At 38.5% G+C, this 18,853-nt stretch overlaps 1 protein-coding gene across 8 annotated transcripts in view; it reads left to right on the top strand.

The window, feature by feature from the left end:
• SLTM (SAFB like transcription modulator) overlaps positions 1 to 18,853 on the top strand; it is a 55,931-nt gene that overhangs the window by 11,592 nt on the left and 25,486 nt on the right. For 5 of the 8 annotated variants that reach the window (XM_054531570.2, XM_063716168.1, XM_024232389.3 and 2 more), the window contains exons 3-5: positions 6,839 to 6,903; positions 10,119 to 10,316; positions 11,205 to 11,252. In XM_054531570.2, coding sequence (XP_054387545.1) covers positions 6,839 to 6,903; positions 10,119 to 10,316; positions 11,205 to 11,252 — 311 coding nt within the window. The remainder of the gene's footprint in view (positions 1 to 6,838; positions 6,904 to 10,118; positions 10,317 to 11,204; positions 11,253 to 18,853) is intronic. The other 3 variants (XM_054531571.2, XM_024232393.3, XM_024232391.3) reach the window with 1 other exon arrangement.

The following is an 18,853-nucleotide window of genomic DNA, read 5'->3' as shown; positions in this document are numbered from 1 at the left end:
GGCAGAGGTTGCAGTGAGCCAAGATCGCGCCACTGCACTGCACTCCAGCCTGGGCAAGAAAAGCGAGACAGTGTCTCCAAAAAAAAAAAAAAAAAAAGTTTGGCTTCAATCTGCCGTACACTTTCAGTTAGTTCCTTGATCCTGGTCATGCCACTTTCACAGTTTTGTGGCAGTTGCTAGATTCCCTGTAGGACAAAAGAGGTGGAACTATTTAGTTGATTTGCTGCAGGAGCTTTGATAGCAAAGGTTTAAATGGGATAGACATAAATGGTTACTTGACTCTACAAAAATGTGCTGAAGATAGTGCTGCTTGTTGGAATTTAAGGGTGATTTGGTCTTTAAAATTCTTTCTCGTGTGTGAAATTACAAAAGTTAGGGACCTGCAGATGTAGTGACAGGATGTACTGACAGGATGGGGTTACACACAAAGTTAGTTGAACTGCCATGTCACCCCTTTCTCCCACTTGGGCCAAATAGAAATCCAGACCTTGTTTTCCTGTTTTTAACTTTTAGAGATTATTTTATTTATTTGTTTATTTTTGAGGAGTCTCACTCTGTCACCCAGATTGAAATTGAGTGGCGCCATCTTGGCTCACTGCATTCTTGACCTCCTGGGCTTACATCAGCCCACCTAGTAGCTGGATGGCAGGTGCACACCACCACGCCTGGCCAATTTGTGTGTTTTTTTGTAGATATGGGGCTCCACCATGTTGTCTATACTAGTCTCGAACTTCTGACCTCATTTAATCCTCCTGCCTTGGCCTCCCAAAGGGTTTGAGATTACAGGTTCAAGCCACCATGCCCGACCTGTTTTCCATTAGTGTCCAGCATAGGACTTACTCCATTGTCAGTCAGAAAATATGTAATGTGGCTGGGTGCAGTGGCTCACCCCTGTAATCCCAGCACTTTGGGAGGCTGAGGTGGGCGGATCACTAGAGGTCAGGAGTTCGAGACCAGTCTGGCCAACTTGGTGAAACCCTGTCTCTACTAAAAATACAAAAATTAGCTGGATGTGGTGGCAGCACGTGCCTGTAATCCCAGGTACTTGGGAGGCTGAAGCGGGAGAATCACTCGAACCCACAAGATGGAGGTGGCAGTGAGCCAAGATCGCACCACTGCACTCCAGCCTGGGTGACAGAGTGACACTCCATCTCAAAAAAAAAAAAAAAAAAGAAAAAAGAAAGCTACAATGCTTGAATATCAGTTTTATATTATATATTTTATATATTTTTTAATATACACATATAATATATAATATATATTTTATACATGTATATAATATATATTTTATATGTATATGATATATTTTATGTATGTATATAATATATCATACATATTGTATATTATATACTATACATATTATATATTATATAAATATATATAGTGTTGTACTAGGTTCTGAGCTGGCTGATAAACATTATAGCTTTTTTTTTTTTTTTTTTTTTTTTGAGGCGGAGTTTTGCTCTTGTCACCCAGACTGGAGTGCAGTGGCATGATCTCGGCTCACTGCAACCTCCACCTCCCAGGTTCAAGCGATTCTTCTGCCTCAGCCTCCCAAATAGCTGGGATTACAACCATGAGTCACCATACTCGGCTACTTTTTTGTGTTTTTAGTAGAGACGGGGTTTCACCATGTTGGCCAGGCTAGTTGCACACTCCTGACCTCAAGTGGTCCGCCCACCTCGGCCTCCCAAAGTGCTGGGATTACAGACGTGAGCCACATCACCTAGCAACATTATAGCTTTTTAAAATGAGTTATATTTTGTATGGAGGGGGAAGTGTTTTTTCACAAAATAAGAAATTACAATATAGTCGGCTGGAGTCAGGAGTTCGAGACCAGCTTGGTCAACATCCTGAAACCCTGTCTCTATTAAAAATACAAAAATTAGCTGGGGTGGTGGCATGCGCCTGTAATCCCAGCTCCTTGTGAGGCTGAGGCATGAGAATCGCTTGAACCTGGGAGGCGGAGGTTGCAGTGAGTGGAGATCATGCCACTACACTTCAGCCTGCATGACAGAGTGAGAGTCTGTCTCAAAAAAAAAAAAAAAAGAAAAGAAAAAAAGAAGTTAACAATATTTACCATGTGTAAAGTTTCTAATTTACCATGTGTAAAACAAGCCAAAAGTTGCAAATTATGAAAGCAGTCCAAAGCTAATGTGAGATTTCAGTTTTCTTGAATACTATGTATCTATCAGGTTGTTACTCCAGTTTCATCACTGTTTGACAGTCTTTTCCTAATGGCTTTTAAGATTACAAGCTGAAACATTAAATGTCCAGTGTGATTGTATTGTAACAGCTGTTGGAAAGAGTATGGGACAGCAAAGTTAGACCGTTTTTACGTACCCCAGTGCTGCCTCTTGTTGCCTGTGCGTCATCATCATTGGGCAAGTGAGTCTCACATTTTAAAATTTTATACATGTGGATTTTGGAACTTCTGTTTACACTAAAAGAGATAATATTTTAAACAACTGGCACATTGTAGCTCCTCAAAGATCTAATGGTTTTGAGGAATGGAAATTGGGCTGCATTTAAATTGAAGCACTGCCATTTACGAGCTTTGTAATCTAATTTTTCACACTTAGTGTCTGTTTTGTAAAAGGGGCATAATTGTTTCAGAGTAGTTGTGAGGATAAAATATTAAAATACAAGTACATAAATGCATATGAAGAATTTATCCCAGCACCTGGACCATAGATGCCACTTCAGTAGTAATGACTGCTGTTTTTGTTGCTGAAGTGTAATTTGATTTTCCTGTTTTTCACTAAAAGAAGTGAAATTCGACACAGAGTGTGCATAGTATGCAGTTTGTCATTATGCTGAGGACTGCCATTTCAAAGATAATACCTTTATTTTTAAATTTTTTTGTTTTTTATTTTTTTGAGATGGAGTCTCGCTGTGTTGCCAAGGCTAGAGTGCACTGGCGCAATCTCGGCTCACTGCAACCTCCACCTTCCGGGTTCAAATGATTCTTCTGCCTCAGCCTCTTGAGTAGCTGGGATTACAGGCGCCCATCACCACGCCTGGCTAATTTTTGTGTTTTTAGTGAAGAATGGGTTCACTATGTTGGCCAGGCTGTTCTCGAACTCCTGACCTCATGTGATCTGCCCACCTCTGCCTCCCAAAGTGTTGGGGTTACAGGCATGAGCCACACGCCCATTCAAAACGTTTTTATTTATTTATTTATTTATTTATTTATTTATTTAGAGACGGAGTCCCATTCCATTGCCCAGGCTGGAGTGCTGCGTTGCGATCTTGGCTCACTGCAGCCACCACCTCCCGGGTTCAGGTGATTCTCCTGCCTCAGCCTCCCAATTAGCTGGGATTACAGGCATGTGCCACCATGCCCGGCTAATTTTATATTTTTAGTAGAGATGGGGTTTCACTGTGTTGGCCAGGCTGGTCTCAAACTCCTAACCTCAGATGATCCACCTATCTTGGCCTACCAAAATGCTGGGATTACAGGCATGAGCCGCTGTGCCCAGCCTTATTTATTTATTTTACTTTCAAGACAGAGTGTCGCTCTGTCTCTCAGGCATGAGTGCAGTGGGGCGATCTCAGCTTACCGCAACCTCCACTTCCCCAGTTCAAGTGATTGAACCCAGTGCCTCAGCCTCCTGAGTAGCTGGGATTACAGGCATGCACCACCATGCCCAGCTACTTTTTTGTATTTTTTAGTAGAGGTGGGGTTTTGCTAGTTGGCCAGGCTGCTCTCGAACTCCAGGCTTCAAGCGATCTGCCCTCCTTGGCCTCCCAAATTGCTGGGTTTACAGGCATGAGCCACTGCGCCCGGCCTCAAAGATAATTAAGCTGAATTAATTCACCACTCCTTATTAGAATAATGTGTTTTATACAGGTCATAATAAGATATAGTGGCAGGAATTCAAGATTGGTCACGAAATCCTGGCTTCAGTTCTGACAGCACCATTTTCAAGTTTTAGGCAAGGTATTTAACCTCTCAGGCTCATTTTCTCTTTTGTAAAATTGTGATAATGGACCCATGTACTATCATAGGGTGCTTGGACAAATCAACTGAAAAATTTTTTAAGTGCTTTGCAAATTGTAAGGCAGTTTGTGATTATAAGGAATAAATAGCATTTATAAATGATCTAAAGGAGTTCCCCCAAAAGTTCTGCTCTATAGGCTATTTGGTGGTGAGTGTGTATGGGAGAGGATTTGATGTTTTGGTTTCTTTTGCTTCTGAGGTAGGGTCTCGCTCTGTTGCCCAGGCTGGAGTGCAGTGGTTGGTGTAATTACAGCTCACTGCAGCCTTGCCCTCCTGCGTTCAAGCAGTTCTCCCACCTCCTGGGTTCAAGCAGTCCTCCCACCTCAGCCTCCTGAAGAGCTGGGACTACCGGCATACACCGCCACACCCAGCTGTGTTTAAAACATTTTTTTTTTGAAGAGATAGGGATCTCACTGTGTTGCCTGGGCTGGTCTCAACTCATGGGCTCAAGCGATTCTCCCTCACCAGCCTCCCAAAGTGCTGGGATTACAGGCAGTAGCCACTGCTTCCAGCAGGATTTGATATTTTAAAAAAGCATTTTTCTCCCCAAAAGTAGCCTCTTTAAGGTTTTTGTATTATGGAACTTTCTCTAAATGTAATAGAAGAATTTAATTATCTGGGCGTGGTGGCTCATGCCTGTTATCCCAGCACTTTGGGAGGCCGAGGTGGGTGGATCACCTAAGGTCAGGAGATCGAGACCATCCTGGCTAACATGGTGAAACCCCGTCTCTACTAAAAATACAAAACATTAGCCAGGTGCGGTAGCACGCGCCTGTAGTCCCATCTACTCGGGAGGCTGAGGCAGGAGAATCGCTTGAACTCGGGAGGCAGAGGTTTCAGTGAGGCGAGATCGCGCCACTGCATTCCAGCCTGGGCGACAGAGCAAGACTCTGTCTCAGGAAAAAAAAAAAAAAAAAAGAATTTTGTAGTTTTCTTTTTCAGGAAAAGAACATCTTTAATTTTTTTCTTTCTTAGTGATTGCCCTTTTAGTAACTTCTAATTTTAGACTTTAGGGCAACATAATCAGATAGACTTGTTGTTATGTGAAATTCTCATATACAAATTAAGTTTAGGGATAAAGAGAATGATGACAGTAATTGTAAAATTATATGCAAAGCATTAATCTACAAAGGGAATAGTAAACCAAAAAGTTAAACCAAAAAGTTATGTTTTCCCCAAAATGCAAACGTCAACATTGTAAATAGAAAGTTAGCACAACACCAAGCGCCACACTTCATTTCTTATTTGGTTCTCACAAGCCTTCAGCTACTAATTGAGTAAAAGAAAAATCCCCACTCCTAATCTTGTTTTTTGCATACTTGGAAGGACTAGCATATCTTTTCCCCTTTTATCACTGATTTGCGTAAATGACTTAGAATTGGGAGTAGATGACAGATAGGAGCTAGCGAGGAGACTAGGGAAATGCAAGTATACTAACTTTTAAAATATTTATTCCAACAGCTAAACCTCTACCCTGATTACTGAAGCTTGAACTAGGTAGTAGCACTGTCTGTGCCGGTTATAGGCAAAGGGAAAAAAGTTCATTTGTTGGTCTTGGGAAAGAACATCCATTCATGTTTCAAAAGAAATGAAAAAAAAAAAATTTTTTTAATAAACTTCCAGCAGATGTCTTTTTTTATGGCATTTCTAGTACATTAAGGATTTTTAAGTAGGATTTTGTGGACTAGCCTGAAAACATAATAATCTTTTAGCATTGCCTCTGTGGAAAACTTTTTTTTTTTTTTTTTAATGTGGAAAATGATTTTAAAGTTCCAACTACCAGCTGGGCGCAATGGCTCAATGCCTGTAATCCTAGCACTTTGGGAGGCTGAGGCGGGCAGATCACTTGAGGTCAGGAGTTCGAAACCAGCCCAGCCAACGTGGTGAAACTCCATCTGTCTCTACTAAAAATACAAAAATTAGCCAGGCATGGTGCCTCGTGCCTGTAATTCCAGCTACTTGGGAGGCTGAGGTAGGAGAATCTCTTGAACCCAGGAGGGGGAAGTTACAGTGAGCCGAGACTGCGCCACTGCACTCCAGCCTGGGCAACAGAGTGAGATTCTGTCTCAAGAATAAATAAATATTCTTAAAAAAAAAAATTCTAACTACCAGTCTGCAAAGTTTTGAAGATGGACAAAGAAGGTCTGTAGTTTGTCGGAAAGCTATTAACAGTTTTCACTCTGCAGTAATTTCTGCATGCCTTAGATCAGTTATTATGTTAAATGGCCAGCACTCTTTATATTTAGGCTTTTGGAGAAATAAATAATTAGCATAAAAGTAGTCACTGTATTTAAGGAATTTCTTCTCTATGAAGAGGCAAGGTGTACTAGAGACAGAGTACAAGGCAATATGTAATCAACCACCTGATGGATTGTAAGATGAAGATTAAAGTGTGAGGATTTTTATTTCAGAGAATGCTTGTTGAGGAGAAGAACATAGGAAAGGCTTTGTGGGAGGTACAGATCTTGTACTTAGCTATCAGGTGTTTGTATATATATAGTTAGTAGAATGCCATTGAAAGGTATCACAGCTTCTCAGATAATTGAGGATAGAAAATTCAACTGGTGTAAAGAAAAATGCACCATATATGTCAAGTCAGTTAAGCTGATGGGTTCCTATGTAGGATTATGTGCACAGTGGACTTCAATGAAACAGCATGACATAGGAAAGCTTTTTTTGTTTGGGCAGCTCTGACCAGGTGGTTTAGAAGCAGTTGACATTAGCTTTGTCAGATAGTTTGGGAGTGGAGAGTGCTATTGCAGGGTAAACTCTGAATATTTTTTGTTCTTAAAGTAATAAAATATTGGTTGTTAGCTCATTTTCCTTCTTTCGCAGGTAAAAAACATGAAGCAGATGAGTTGAGTGGAGATGCTTCTGTGGAAGATGATGCTTTTATCAAGGTAAAGTGTTAATTACTCAGGTTAAGATGCTTATTTTAAGCCTAGTATTTTGCATCATGAATTTTGTGCTTTTTATTGAACAATGGTCACTGAAGTATGTAGGTTAAAGATAAAGACCTATGTAATATTGACAATGTTTAATATTGTCAATCTCATTAATTCTCATAATTGAGAAATATAGTAAATAACTTTTTCTTTAGTTAAATGAGATACAAAAGCTAAAAATAATAATCTGTCCAGGTCTTTAGGGTAGAAAGCTGGCCAGGGGAATAGCTACGAGACAATTGATACACATGTTAGTTCCTGGACGAGATATCACAGGGAAGGATATTGGTAATTTATTTTTTATCTGCCATTGCATTTAGCTTTTGTATATAATATACAGAACTTAGATTAATGTAGACCTTAAAATATACAGAGAAAATTGCTGATGTGTTACTACTTGGTAAATATCAAATTAAGGGCCAGGCGCCATGGCTCACGCCTGTAATCCCAGCACTTTGGGAGGTCTAGGCGGGCGGATCACTTGAGGTCAGGAGTTTGAAACCAGCCTGGCCAATATAGTAAAACCCCATCTCTACTAAAAATACAAAAATTAGCCAGGTGTGGTGGCGCATGCCTGTAATCCCAACTACTTGAGAGGCTGAGGCAGGAGAATCGCTTGAACCCAGGAGGTGGAGGGTGCAGTGAGCCGAAATCGTGCCAGTGCATTCTAGCCTGGGTAACAGCAAGACTCCGTCTCAACAAAAAAAAAAGAGAGAGATCAAATTAAGAAATTTATTTTGCTCTTTAAAGATAAATTAGCTAGGCCTTTTGGCGCCAAAAATGAGTGTATTTCAAAACTGGCTGGCCAGAAAAATTTTGGATGTAATTTTAACTGGGGTTGTGGCAGTTCTATATACTACAGCTATAGAACAAGCTATTTTTAATTGTAGTTAGGGTTTTTTAATTTGTTTTTTTTATTTTAATGAAAAGTGATCTACTGCTTATTAGGTCTTAAGTATTGTGATATTTGTAGGAATTATTTCATGAATATAGTTCCTCTTGAATTATATACATTTATGCCCCCATATATTCTGTTTTCTGGGTAAAACTAGTCCATATTGTCATCATGTCTCTTGATGTTTGTGTTTTACCATAGAGTCAGCTCATGTTCATTTACCCGCCCATCTCTCCTGCCTCCTAGCTCTCTTCACTCTCCACAATGCACACACACACACAAACACAACCCCACCCCCAAAAGATGTTTCATTGAGGAGTTAGCCCTGAAATCAGATAATTTTAGGAACTGTTTGCCCAGGGATCCATTAAAATTGATGATTGCATGCCTGTAATCAGCTTGTGTTTGAGCCTTTAAGTTTTGGTATTCTGTTACCCTTATTATATATCTTCCATCAGGTTTGTTCCTTTGTTCCTATTTTCTCCAGTTGTCTTCACCAGTAAGTGTATGATTAAGCAAAGATTATCCATAAGCTGTAAAAACATTGTGACTCAGTAAAAAATCTTTTACTTTTCAAATTTGTTTCTTTCAGCTCTTCAGTTTATAAAAATGTTACAGTCATTTGAAATGTCCTAAGGAGATATATACGTCTATTCAGAAGAATAATAGTACTGTCTCTTATATGTGCCACAAAGGATGCTTTTGTGTTATTATTAAATAAACCTGGTCATAATGTCTAAAAGAACAAGAGAACTTTTGTTTTTGTTTTTGTTTTTTGAGATGGAGTCTCGCCCTGTTGCCCAGGCTGGAGTGCAGTGGTGCAATCTCGGCTCACTGCAACCTCCACCTCCCGGGTTCAAGAGAGTCTCCTGCCTCAGCCTCCCAAGTAGCTGGGATTACAGGCTTACCGCACCAGGCCCGGCTAATTTTTGTATTTTAGTAGAGGCGGGGTTTCACCATGTTGGCCAGGCCGGCCTCGAACTCCTGAGCTCAAGATCCGCCCGTTGGCCTCCTAAAATGCTGGGATTACAGGCATGAGCCACCACGCCCAGCCCTAGGAGCTTTTTAAAAAATTCTGTTTAAAGATATCTTCAGTTTATTTTTGGAAGTATCAACATATGTGATATATTTGATAGAAATTAAGTGAATATATTTTTCTCATCTCCCACAGTTGATAATTTTGGAATTTATACAGTAATGGTCGGTAAATATCGCCTATTGCCTAAATACCAGAATAGTATAGAAATTGCTTCTGTAAATAAGTGAGGAGATTGGTCAAAGTTGGCACCTTAGAATAGGTGAAGTTTCCTTGGTAACTTCCCTTGATCTTTCTTGCGCCTATTCTTCTGCCATAATACAGCCATGTACTCCATTTTCAACCCCTCACGCTGCCCTACTCATACTGTAGTACATTTGGTCAAACAAGAGATCCCTTGCTCCCCAAGGACTCCACATTCCAAAACAGTCATATTCTCCATGCCCACCTCTTGATAGAAATTTCCGTTTCCTCACTGCAGTTTAGCTGTGAATGATTAGTAGTCATGCCTCTGCCTCTTTCACCTTTTAACCTAGAAACCTTTTCTTAAATCTGCTGGATTTACCATAAGAACAGGAAAAAAGCAAGGAGTGTTTATTGCTTTCACCCCTTTTCTCTTCACTTAATCAGAGGAAATTAAGCAGATTGCTGATACTATTTTCACTGAAGTACCATATATCCATAAACTTTGAAGGACAAACACATCCAATCCCAACCTATGTTCCCCTTCCTAATTGACATTTGGCACAGTGGTAGATTTCAAAACAAATACATTTCAATTAGTTGTTTGCATATTTTTCAAGAACAGACATTGATGCAGCAGTTGGGAGTTCTTTATTATTAGAAATAAACTTTGTTTTAATGTATAAGACTTCCGAAGTCTTTGAAGTTAAATCGACGTATGGCACATGGAGAAATGAAGCCGTATTTTTTGGACAGCTTCTAGAAGCTGGCTTGGTAAATATTAAATAACTGGAATTTAGAGCATCTCTAGCAGCAATTTGATTAGTGTGCATTTTAGTGTGAGAAATTTGAGAACTCAGATTCGTGTTTGATGATCTTGGTATTAGACTTATTTTTAAAGACACAGTAAATATATAAGGTAAAATGAATGAACTTTGGGAATATTAAAATATGATCAAATTTGACACATTTAAAGGTGTAAATTACCAAAAACGTTTGGTGGATAGCCCACGCTACTTTGCCTCTAGTTGTACCAAATTTTTTTACCATTAAAAGGACTGTGAATTGGAGAATCAAGAGGCACATGAGCAAGATGGAAATGATGAACTAAAGGACTCTGAAGAATTTGGTGAAAATGAAGAAGAAAATGTGCATTCCAAGGAGTTACTCTCTGCAGAAGAAAACAAGAGAGCTCATGAATTAATAGAGGCAGAAGGAATAGAAGATATAGAAAAAGAGGACATCGAAAGTCAGGTCTTTAGCCAGTTTTTTTTAAAACATGACACAGATAAATTAAGTTTTAAATAATAAAAAGTATTTTTTTCTAGTTCAATTTGGAAGTCTCAGAATTGTTAAAAGATGTGTTACTAAAGCTACTTATAAGTCATCTAAAATCCTACCACCTTAGGCAACCTTTTAAATTTTTGCTTATTTCGTATAATATATATTTATACATAGTCGTTATAGAGTAAGTTGCTATTTATTCTGTATTTCCACATGACATATAATTTCATAATTTCTCCATAATTTATTAGACTGCTTTCTACATATCTAATAGATACTCCTTTAATTTTGGACATTTTAAGTTTTAAGGCTTTTTTCCTACTCCACGATGAATGAATGTGCCAATTTCATTCTGGCATTGCCAACATTACTTGGTGGTAGGGTTTTTTCCCCTTTCTGCTACCTTTGCAAGTATAAAAGGTTACTGTAATTTACATTTCTTTGGTTATATCAAGGGTGGGGAATTACTTATGAAAATTTAATTTTAAAGCAGATAATATTTCAAAAATTTTCTTTGAAATAGACCATTTGTCCTGCTTTAAAATATGTTAGTACATTTTAAGAAAGTCAGTGGGTTAAGGAGTCAGTGCTGTTAGTATTCATGCTTAAAACACTTCCCTTCTACCTACCCTAATAAATGAGGGGCTCAAGAGAAATATTTCTAATTCTCTAGCGACATGGCTAATTTTTTTTGGCATAAAAAATATAGTCTGAATATTAAGCATTGATTTAGTACCCATGGTATCACAGGTATTATACAGAACACAAGGCAAATGATAATCAGGTGTAAGCATAAAAGCATTCTCATGTTACCTAGATATTTTATAAAGCAAAGCTATTGTATACCCTTTTGCTTAGGAAATTGAAGCTCAAGAAGGTGAAGATGATACCTTTCTAACAGCCCAAGTAAGTTTACATTTAGTCCTATGAATTCGATATTGTGGGTGGAAGGGCTTGGAAAAGGAATCTTATTTTGACTTCATAATTCTTTAATTCATATAACTGTCTTAAATTTAATACTGAGTTATTTATGTGACGTACACAAAATACTTAAAACTACTGGCAAGGTCTGGCGCGGTGGCTCACGCCTGTAATCCCAACACTTTGGGAGGCCGAGGCAGGCGGTTCCCGAGGTCAGGAGATCGAGACCATCCTGGCTAACACAGTGAAACCTGTCTCTACTAAAAATACAAAAAATTAGCCAGGCGTGGTGGCGGGCACCTGTAGTCCCAGCTACTCAGGAGGCTGAGGCAGGAGAATGGCATGAACCTGGGAGGTGGAGCTTGCAGTGAGCCGAGATTGCACCACTGCACTCCAGCCTGGGCGACAGAGTGAGACTCTGTCTCAAAAAAAAAAAACTATTGGCAGCTGAAATTTTTGTTGCCAGAAAAATAATTGGAGTTACTATGAGTTTCCTGTCATTTTCAGGATTTTAGAAAAAAGTCCATCCTTTCTGTAAAACCTAACTCTGGTTACTAGTCATTTAAAAGTACTAATATCCTTTTCAAAGCTTTATTTAAAATTTTGTTAATGTAACACTCCTACAACAGGCATAGTCTAAAAATGATTAAAAATTTCTAGAAATTTACTTGGGATGTGTGTGTATTGAAAATGACTGCACTTCACTGTGTAACAATGTGTTGCTGCTATGTGTGATACACATAGTGTACATTTTAAAGTGACTTACAGATGCTATAAGCAGACATCTATAGATCAATTTCTACATAAAAATTATCCTTTGTCTTTTTCTCATATCTGTGACTAAAGAACCCTTTGTTTTTGTGTCCTTAATTTTTTATTTTTATTTTTAATCTTATAAAAACCAGAGAGGGTTTGGTGGTTTTGATCTGAGTTGGTTTTCATCTGATAAACGCATGCATCCCCCGCGAAGGGAGTCAGCGCCCATTGGCATGTGTTAGCTCTAGAATTAGCACAGTTATCCAAGTAGGAGAGGATTGTGTCCTCTTTAAATGGTGTACTTTCAAATAGAGATATGGGTTCCTTTGTTTACTAGATTCCAAAAAAATAGTGATCAGGTCAGTTATTTCCTCTGGGTAGTATTTCCTAGAAGAGTACTTGGGCTTGTGTTTGTGGACTGCTTAGTTGATTGTCTCAGCATGCTTTCTTTTCTGCAACATTCTTGACTTTGAAATGCTAGTGAGCCACATATGCTTCTGAGGCTATATATTGCCTCTGTCGCAGTGGAGGAGAAGTTGTATTTTGGAGAAAAATTGCATTTCTGGGAGAAATGTTGCTGATCATTTGGAATATTCAGGAAGGAGATATTAGAATGGTGAAAGTCTGTAGGCCTGTCCCTAAGTACATTGATTTCCTAGTGATAAAGAATCTATGAGGGGCCAGGCACGGTGGCTCACACCTGTCATCCCAGCACTTTGGGAGGCCGAGGCGGGCGGATCACAAGGTCAGGAGTTGGAGACCAGCCTGGCCAATATGGTGAAACCTGGTCTCTACTAAAAATACAAGAAATTAGCCAGGCCTGGTGTTGGACACCTGTAGTCCCAGCTACTCAGGAGGCTGAGGCAGGAGATGGCTTGAACCTGGGAGGTGGAGGTTGCAGTGAGCCGAGATTGTGCCACTGCACTCCAGCCTGGGCAACAGACCGAGACTTGTCTTGAAAAAAAAAAAAAAGAATCTATGAATCTATGAGAAAAATTAACTCTCAAATTGAGAGAGTACCTTTTCTAGATTACTGATTTGCAAAAAGGGGAAGTTGAGGTCTTTATATTATTTGGCAGCTAGATATTAGCTTCTGTCAAGGACTACTCGTATAGTTTTGCACTTTGTGAGTTGTATGAAGGCATCATATCTAAGGATTCAGACTTAAATAATAAACTTCATTACAAACAATTTTTAAACAGATGGAAATATATCTGAAGGAAGAACAGTTATGTATTTCTTATCAGGGAGGAAGATTTTGCCATATTGTATCAAAAGATGAGGTTACATTTTTAGAGAAGTTTTCTTTAAAATGACCTTTTTCCTCTTTCTAAATAATGTCTAGTGGAACATTTAGAAACATAAATGTATCTAGGTTCCATTATGATCTAATGCTTCTAAACATGCTTACTGAGTATATTACTATGTGCATTCAGGGATACTGCATAGTGTAACAATCACCTAGCTTCAGCTGTTTTCAAATAATGGCCAGTGTTATTTTCCCCTGTGCCTCTGTTTACTCTCTCCCTTTTGCATTATTTTGAAACACATCCAAACATATTTCCCTTGAAAATTTTCAGTATGTATCTTTAAAAGAGAACTCTTAGTTTTTATATTAGCACTTCTAAAATAAAAATTTTAATATTATGAAATATACAGTTAGGATTCAAATGTTCAATTTTCTGTAGGTTTTTTTTCTTCATTATGTCTTGTTTAAATCCAGATACCAGTAAGATCTGTATGTTGTGATTGATTGAAATGTTTTAGGAGGTTTTCCCTTCCATCTGTTTTCCTCTTACTATTTTATTTGTTGAAAAAAGCAACTTGCTTATCCCATAGAGCAAGGGTTGGCAAAAACAGGCATCTCATGTAGTTTGCCAGTTGCTGCTATAGAGCTTCCAAGGCTGGATTTTGCTGATTACATTCCTGTGGTGGTGTTCAACATATTCCTTTGTTTATTGTATTTTTTGTAAATTGTTAAGTTGGTTGTAGCATCTAGAGGCTTGCTCTCAGATTCAGCGTTAACACCCCACCCCAGCACACACACAGCCACCTCATAGGTGTAGTACTGTATTCTTCTGTTTGGATGCACATAATATCTGGTTGTCTTTTTGTGATGGTACCAATCATTGATGATTCATACCCAATTAGGGGTTGCAAAGGGATGCTATTCTAATTCTATCATTCTTCTTTATTGGTTGGAATGTTTCTAGAAAGAGAAACTTTCCCTTATTTACTATTTGGTTACCCAGTGGTATCATTTACACAGGAAAGCCAGGATATATGTTTGATTCTTTCCTTTTTATTTACCAATTTTCAGAATATTGAGCTGGTTCACTGGCATCTCTGACAGTGGCCAGTTAGTTCTTAATTTTTCCTTTTTTCCCCTTTAGATTCATTTTGAACTCATGGATTTGAATATATGTAATGTATTTTGGTCCATCACAGTTATTATCCTTAATGCTTAAATTGTTCCATATAGTGAGAGCCTCATCAAGTTGGATCTTGAGTCCTCTCAACATGATCCTAGTAGACTTTGATTGATTCCTTGCTTGCTGGTATGTAAAGATGTGCCATTTCCTGCTCTAGACCTATAATTAGGCATTTCTTCTCTACAGTGGTAAATGGTATTTCAAGACAACAATCTAGGTGGTGGAGATGTTCGCTACTACTGAGTTGTTCATTGTTTCTAGGTCTTTTCAATGTACAATGCTAGAGAAAATGTTGGAGTTGTTTTGTTTGTTTTTGCTTATTTTTACTTTTAAGATAAAATAGACCTTCAATTCATACCGTACTTCCAAGATAACCATTTCCTTTATCTCACGGTACACATACAACAACTTTAGAATGATTATACCAACACTACCACCAATGTAGTTACTGAAAGTAATTTAAGATTTTTTTTAGACTTATTTTTTTGCAAGGATGTTTCCCTCTGGGGATGAACAAATCACTGTGTTTTAAGTTCTTTCCATTCTGTATGGTTGTATCACCCACTGATACATATCTAGGTTGATTTGTTTCATTTATTTTCAGTATTTAGGTATTGCTTTTGAAAGTTTAGTCTGGGCTGGGTGTGGTGGCTCATGCCTGTAATCACAGCACTTTGGAAGGTTGAGATGGAAGGATTGCTTAAGGCCAGGAGTTCGAGACCAGCCTGGGCAACATAGTAAGAACCTGTCTCTATAAAAAAAAAATTAAAAATAGCTGAGTATGGTGGTCCGTGCCTGTAGTCCCAGCTACTCAGGAGGCTGAGGCTGGAAGATCACTTGACCCCAGGAGGTCAAGGCTGCAGTGAGCAAAGACCAAGCCACTATACTCCAACCTGGGCAATAGAGCAAGACCCTATCTCAAAAAACAGTAGAAAATTTAATCTGGCTGGATGCAGTGGCTCATGCCTGTAATCCCAGTACTTTGGGAGGCTGAGGCGGGCTGATCACTTGAGCTCAAGAGTTCGAGACCAGTCTGGGCAACAAGGCAAACCCCCCATCTCTACAAAAAATACAAAAGTTAGCTGGGTGTGGTGGTGCACACCTGTGGTCCTAGCTACTCAGGAGGTAGACTGAGGTGGGAGGATTGCTTGAGTCCGGGAGGTTGAGGCTGCAGTGAGCCGTGATTGTGCCACTGCACTCCATCATGGGCAACAGAGCAAGACTCTGTCTTAAAAAAAAAAAATAAAAGAAATTATGTATATGTACACACACACACATATATGCAGCATGTTTATATAGCGATATGTCTATTTCAAGAGCCAGTCCTCAGGCTTTGACTAGAAGCTAAAATCTTTAGGCATTAGCCTCTAGGAAGTTATACTAGGTAGACTTTGGTTCAGATTCTACTTCTATTAGTTAATTACAATATTGTGATTGTGGCAGGTTCTCTATTAGTCAATTTCTATGTCTATAAAATGAATATTATAATTCTTACTCAGTTGATATAGGGATTAATCATAGATTCTGATGTAGTATATGTGCAATTAGTAGTCATTTGTAGTGTTGTTTTACTAGCTTGAACATACTGCTTACTTGAGAAATTTCTGGAGCTTTTTCTCTAAAATCTTGTTTGCTAATGCTTCAATTTTTTTTTTTTTTTTTTTTTTTTTTTGAGACCCCGTCTTGCTCTGTCGTCCAGGCTGGAGTGCGGCGATGCGATCTCCCCTCACTGCAGCCTTGACTCCTGGGCTCAAGTGATCACCGCACCTCAGTTTCCCTGGTAGCTGGGACTACAGGCATGCGCTACCACACCCGTCTGACTTTTGTATTTTTTGTGGAGATGGGGGTTTGCCTTGTTGCCCAGTCTGGTCTCAAACTCCTGAGCCCAAGCAATCCACCCATCTCGGCCTCCCAAAGTGTTCGGATTACAGGTGTGAGCCATCATGCCTGGCTTTAATATGCTTTTATTCTTAAAAATTTCCTCTAGTTTCAAGAACCTCTTCAGTCTATAACATCATGTGTATTCCTTTTTCTATTTGCCTTTGCCCCTAATGTTTCAGTAACCTGAAAAATCTTACTTTTTGTCATATAAAAATCTGTATACCTCTCACAGCCAGATTCACCGCTTATCTCCTCCACAAAGCTTTCTTTCATCTCTCTCTTTTATGTAGTGCTTTACTATTCACAGAGGGCTTTTTATATCCATTACCTTACTCAATCCTTGATATATCTTATATGGTTCACATGTGAACTCCATTTTATAGGTAAATTCATCTAGATAGATGACATATCACAGAGTAAGACTATTTCAGTGATAACGACAGGGTAAATACCTAGGTGTGATGATGCCTAGTCTGATATTCTTTTCACTAAATAACTCCACACTAGCAAATGTTTTCTGAGTTCTATCGTACTTAACATAGTGCCAAAGTTAAGTGCTTCAGATACATGAAAATCAAGCAGTTAGTTCAGTCTTTCCAGCTAAAAACATCAGTCTTATACTACATTTATTTAGTAAATTCATTCAACAAGTATTTTTTGAGTATTTATGTGCCAAGCATTTTGTATTTCCCGTGATGTTTAGCATATTCCCCGATAGGTAAGTAGTGATTTAAAAGTTATTTTGAAAGTTTGTTTTAAACGTCAGTCTGAATACAGTGTACACATTTCAAGCCAGGGGAAAGGAGGTCTTCTTGCTTAGCCTATACATGTACATATATCATAACCTATGGGGAGTAGTAGAATTGGATATGGAGTAGATACTTGGTTCACTGAAAATCAGTCCTAGGCTTGTCTTTGTCTCTTAGTAGTCGTTGCTGCTCCTAGGATGAAATGAAAGTAAATAAAGGAGCTTTATGTCTTTTAGCATTTGACTAAGGATTGCAGATCCCACTGTGAAGATAAACAACATGAGTACTTACCTTGTAGACATTTGCTTCATCTTCATATGTGAAATTTTTTTTTCAAGACAAACTTGAGTGGTTAATTTAAAAACATGCTTTACATTTAACAAATAAATGTTTTACATTTACTTGCTATATTCTTCATTTGGAAAAAAAATCTGTTTTCAATGGGAGAAATTGTTTTCAAATAGTTGCATATCATGTCTGTGCATATATACCATTTAGACAGGGAAAGTTTCCCATTGTATTTCTTGGTTTGTTTCCTTATTGCAAGTATTTTGGACTCTTATTTAGGACTTATGGTTAGTGCTATGCTTGCTGCACATACTGCGCAGTAAAATCAATAGGCATTTACGTGTGGTTCATCTTTTCTACTTTACCCAAGTTGTTTTTGTGCTCCAACCACATTGTAATCAGTTTTGTTTTCTAGAAGCTGGGTCAGGCCATTTCCCTACCGGCATTTAAGTATATGTCATAAAGTTTCCCTTTAAATTATGAAACCCTTCAGAAGACATGCTGAATTATAAATACCTAAAAATTCTCCAGCAAGTAAGACAAACCTTACTAGTTACTTTAGCAACTAGAAATAACATTATAATTGACAGGAACTCCAATAGAATACAGTTTTTTTATATATCATAGTATTTTTACAATTTTACTTTTTAAAATAGCCAATAATTTGGACATGTTATGTTTTTTTCTTGAAGCTTTCAGTTTTGCATCTCTAAAACAATAACTTGGAAGTGGTGTGCTCTTCACATCTGAGGTAGATAAGGAGAGTCAAACTGCATTCTTTTTTAAAAAATTATTTATTTTTTTAAAAATATATTTTTCTAAAATAGAGACAGGGTTTTACTAGGTTGCCCAGGCTGGTCTCAAACTCGTGGCCTCAAGCGAACCTCCTGCCTCAGCCTCCTAAAGTGCTGAGATTACAGGCATGAGCCACCACGCCTGGCCACATGTTGCATTCTTTAAGTTAATTTAGTCTGCTTTAAATACAAGCTCAGGTGTCTCAGTTTATTTATTCCTTCAACAAAAATTACTAAATTAAAAGAGAATGTGAAAGAAAAAGATTTATCCATAATTCAAGCATAACTCATTCTTCCCTTGCTGTCTCTGTCTACCATTCCACCAAGGTTAAAGCGTTTTTCTTTCCTTTCCAAATACTGCAAATTGGACACATAATGCTTAAAAGTAATATTCTAGTAAAACAATTTATTAAGACATTCTTAACATTCTTACAGGCTGGGTGCAGTGGCTCCTGCCTGTAATCTTAGCACTTTGGGAAGCCGAGGCAAAAGGATCACTTGAGGCCAGGAGTTCAAGACCAGCCTGGCCAACATGGTGAAACACCATCTCTACTAAAAATACAAAAATTGGCCAGGCGCGGTGGCTCACGCCTGTAATCCCAGCACTTTGGGAGGCTGAGGCAGGTGGATCATGAGGTCGGGAGATAGAGACCATCTTGGCCAACAAGGTGAAACCCCATCCCTAC

Source organism: Pongo abelii, chromosome 16 (assembly GCF_028885655.2).
Source record: "Pongo abelii isolate AG06213 chromosome 16, NHGRI_mPonAbe1-v2.0_pri, whole genome shotgun sequence".
In the NCBI taxonomy this organism is placed as follows: domain Eukaryota; kingdom Metazoa; phylum Chordata; class Mammalia; order Primates; family Hominidae; genus Pongo; species Pongo abelii.
The sequence above is the reverse complement of the archived record's forward strand: the minus strand, read 5'-3'. Positions and strand labels throughout refer to the sequence as shown.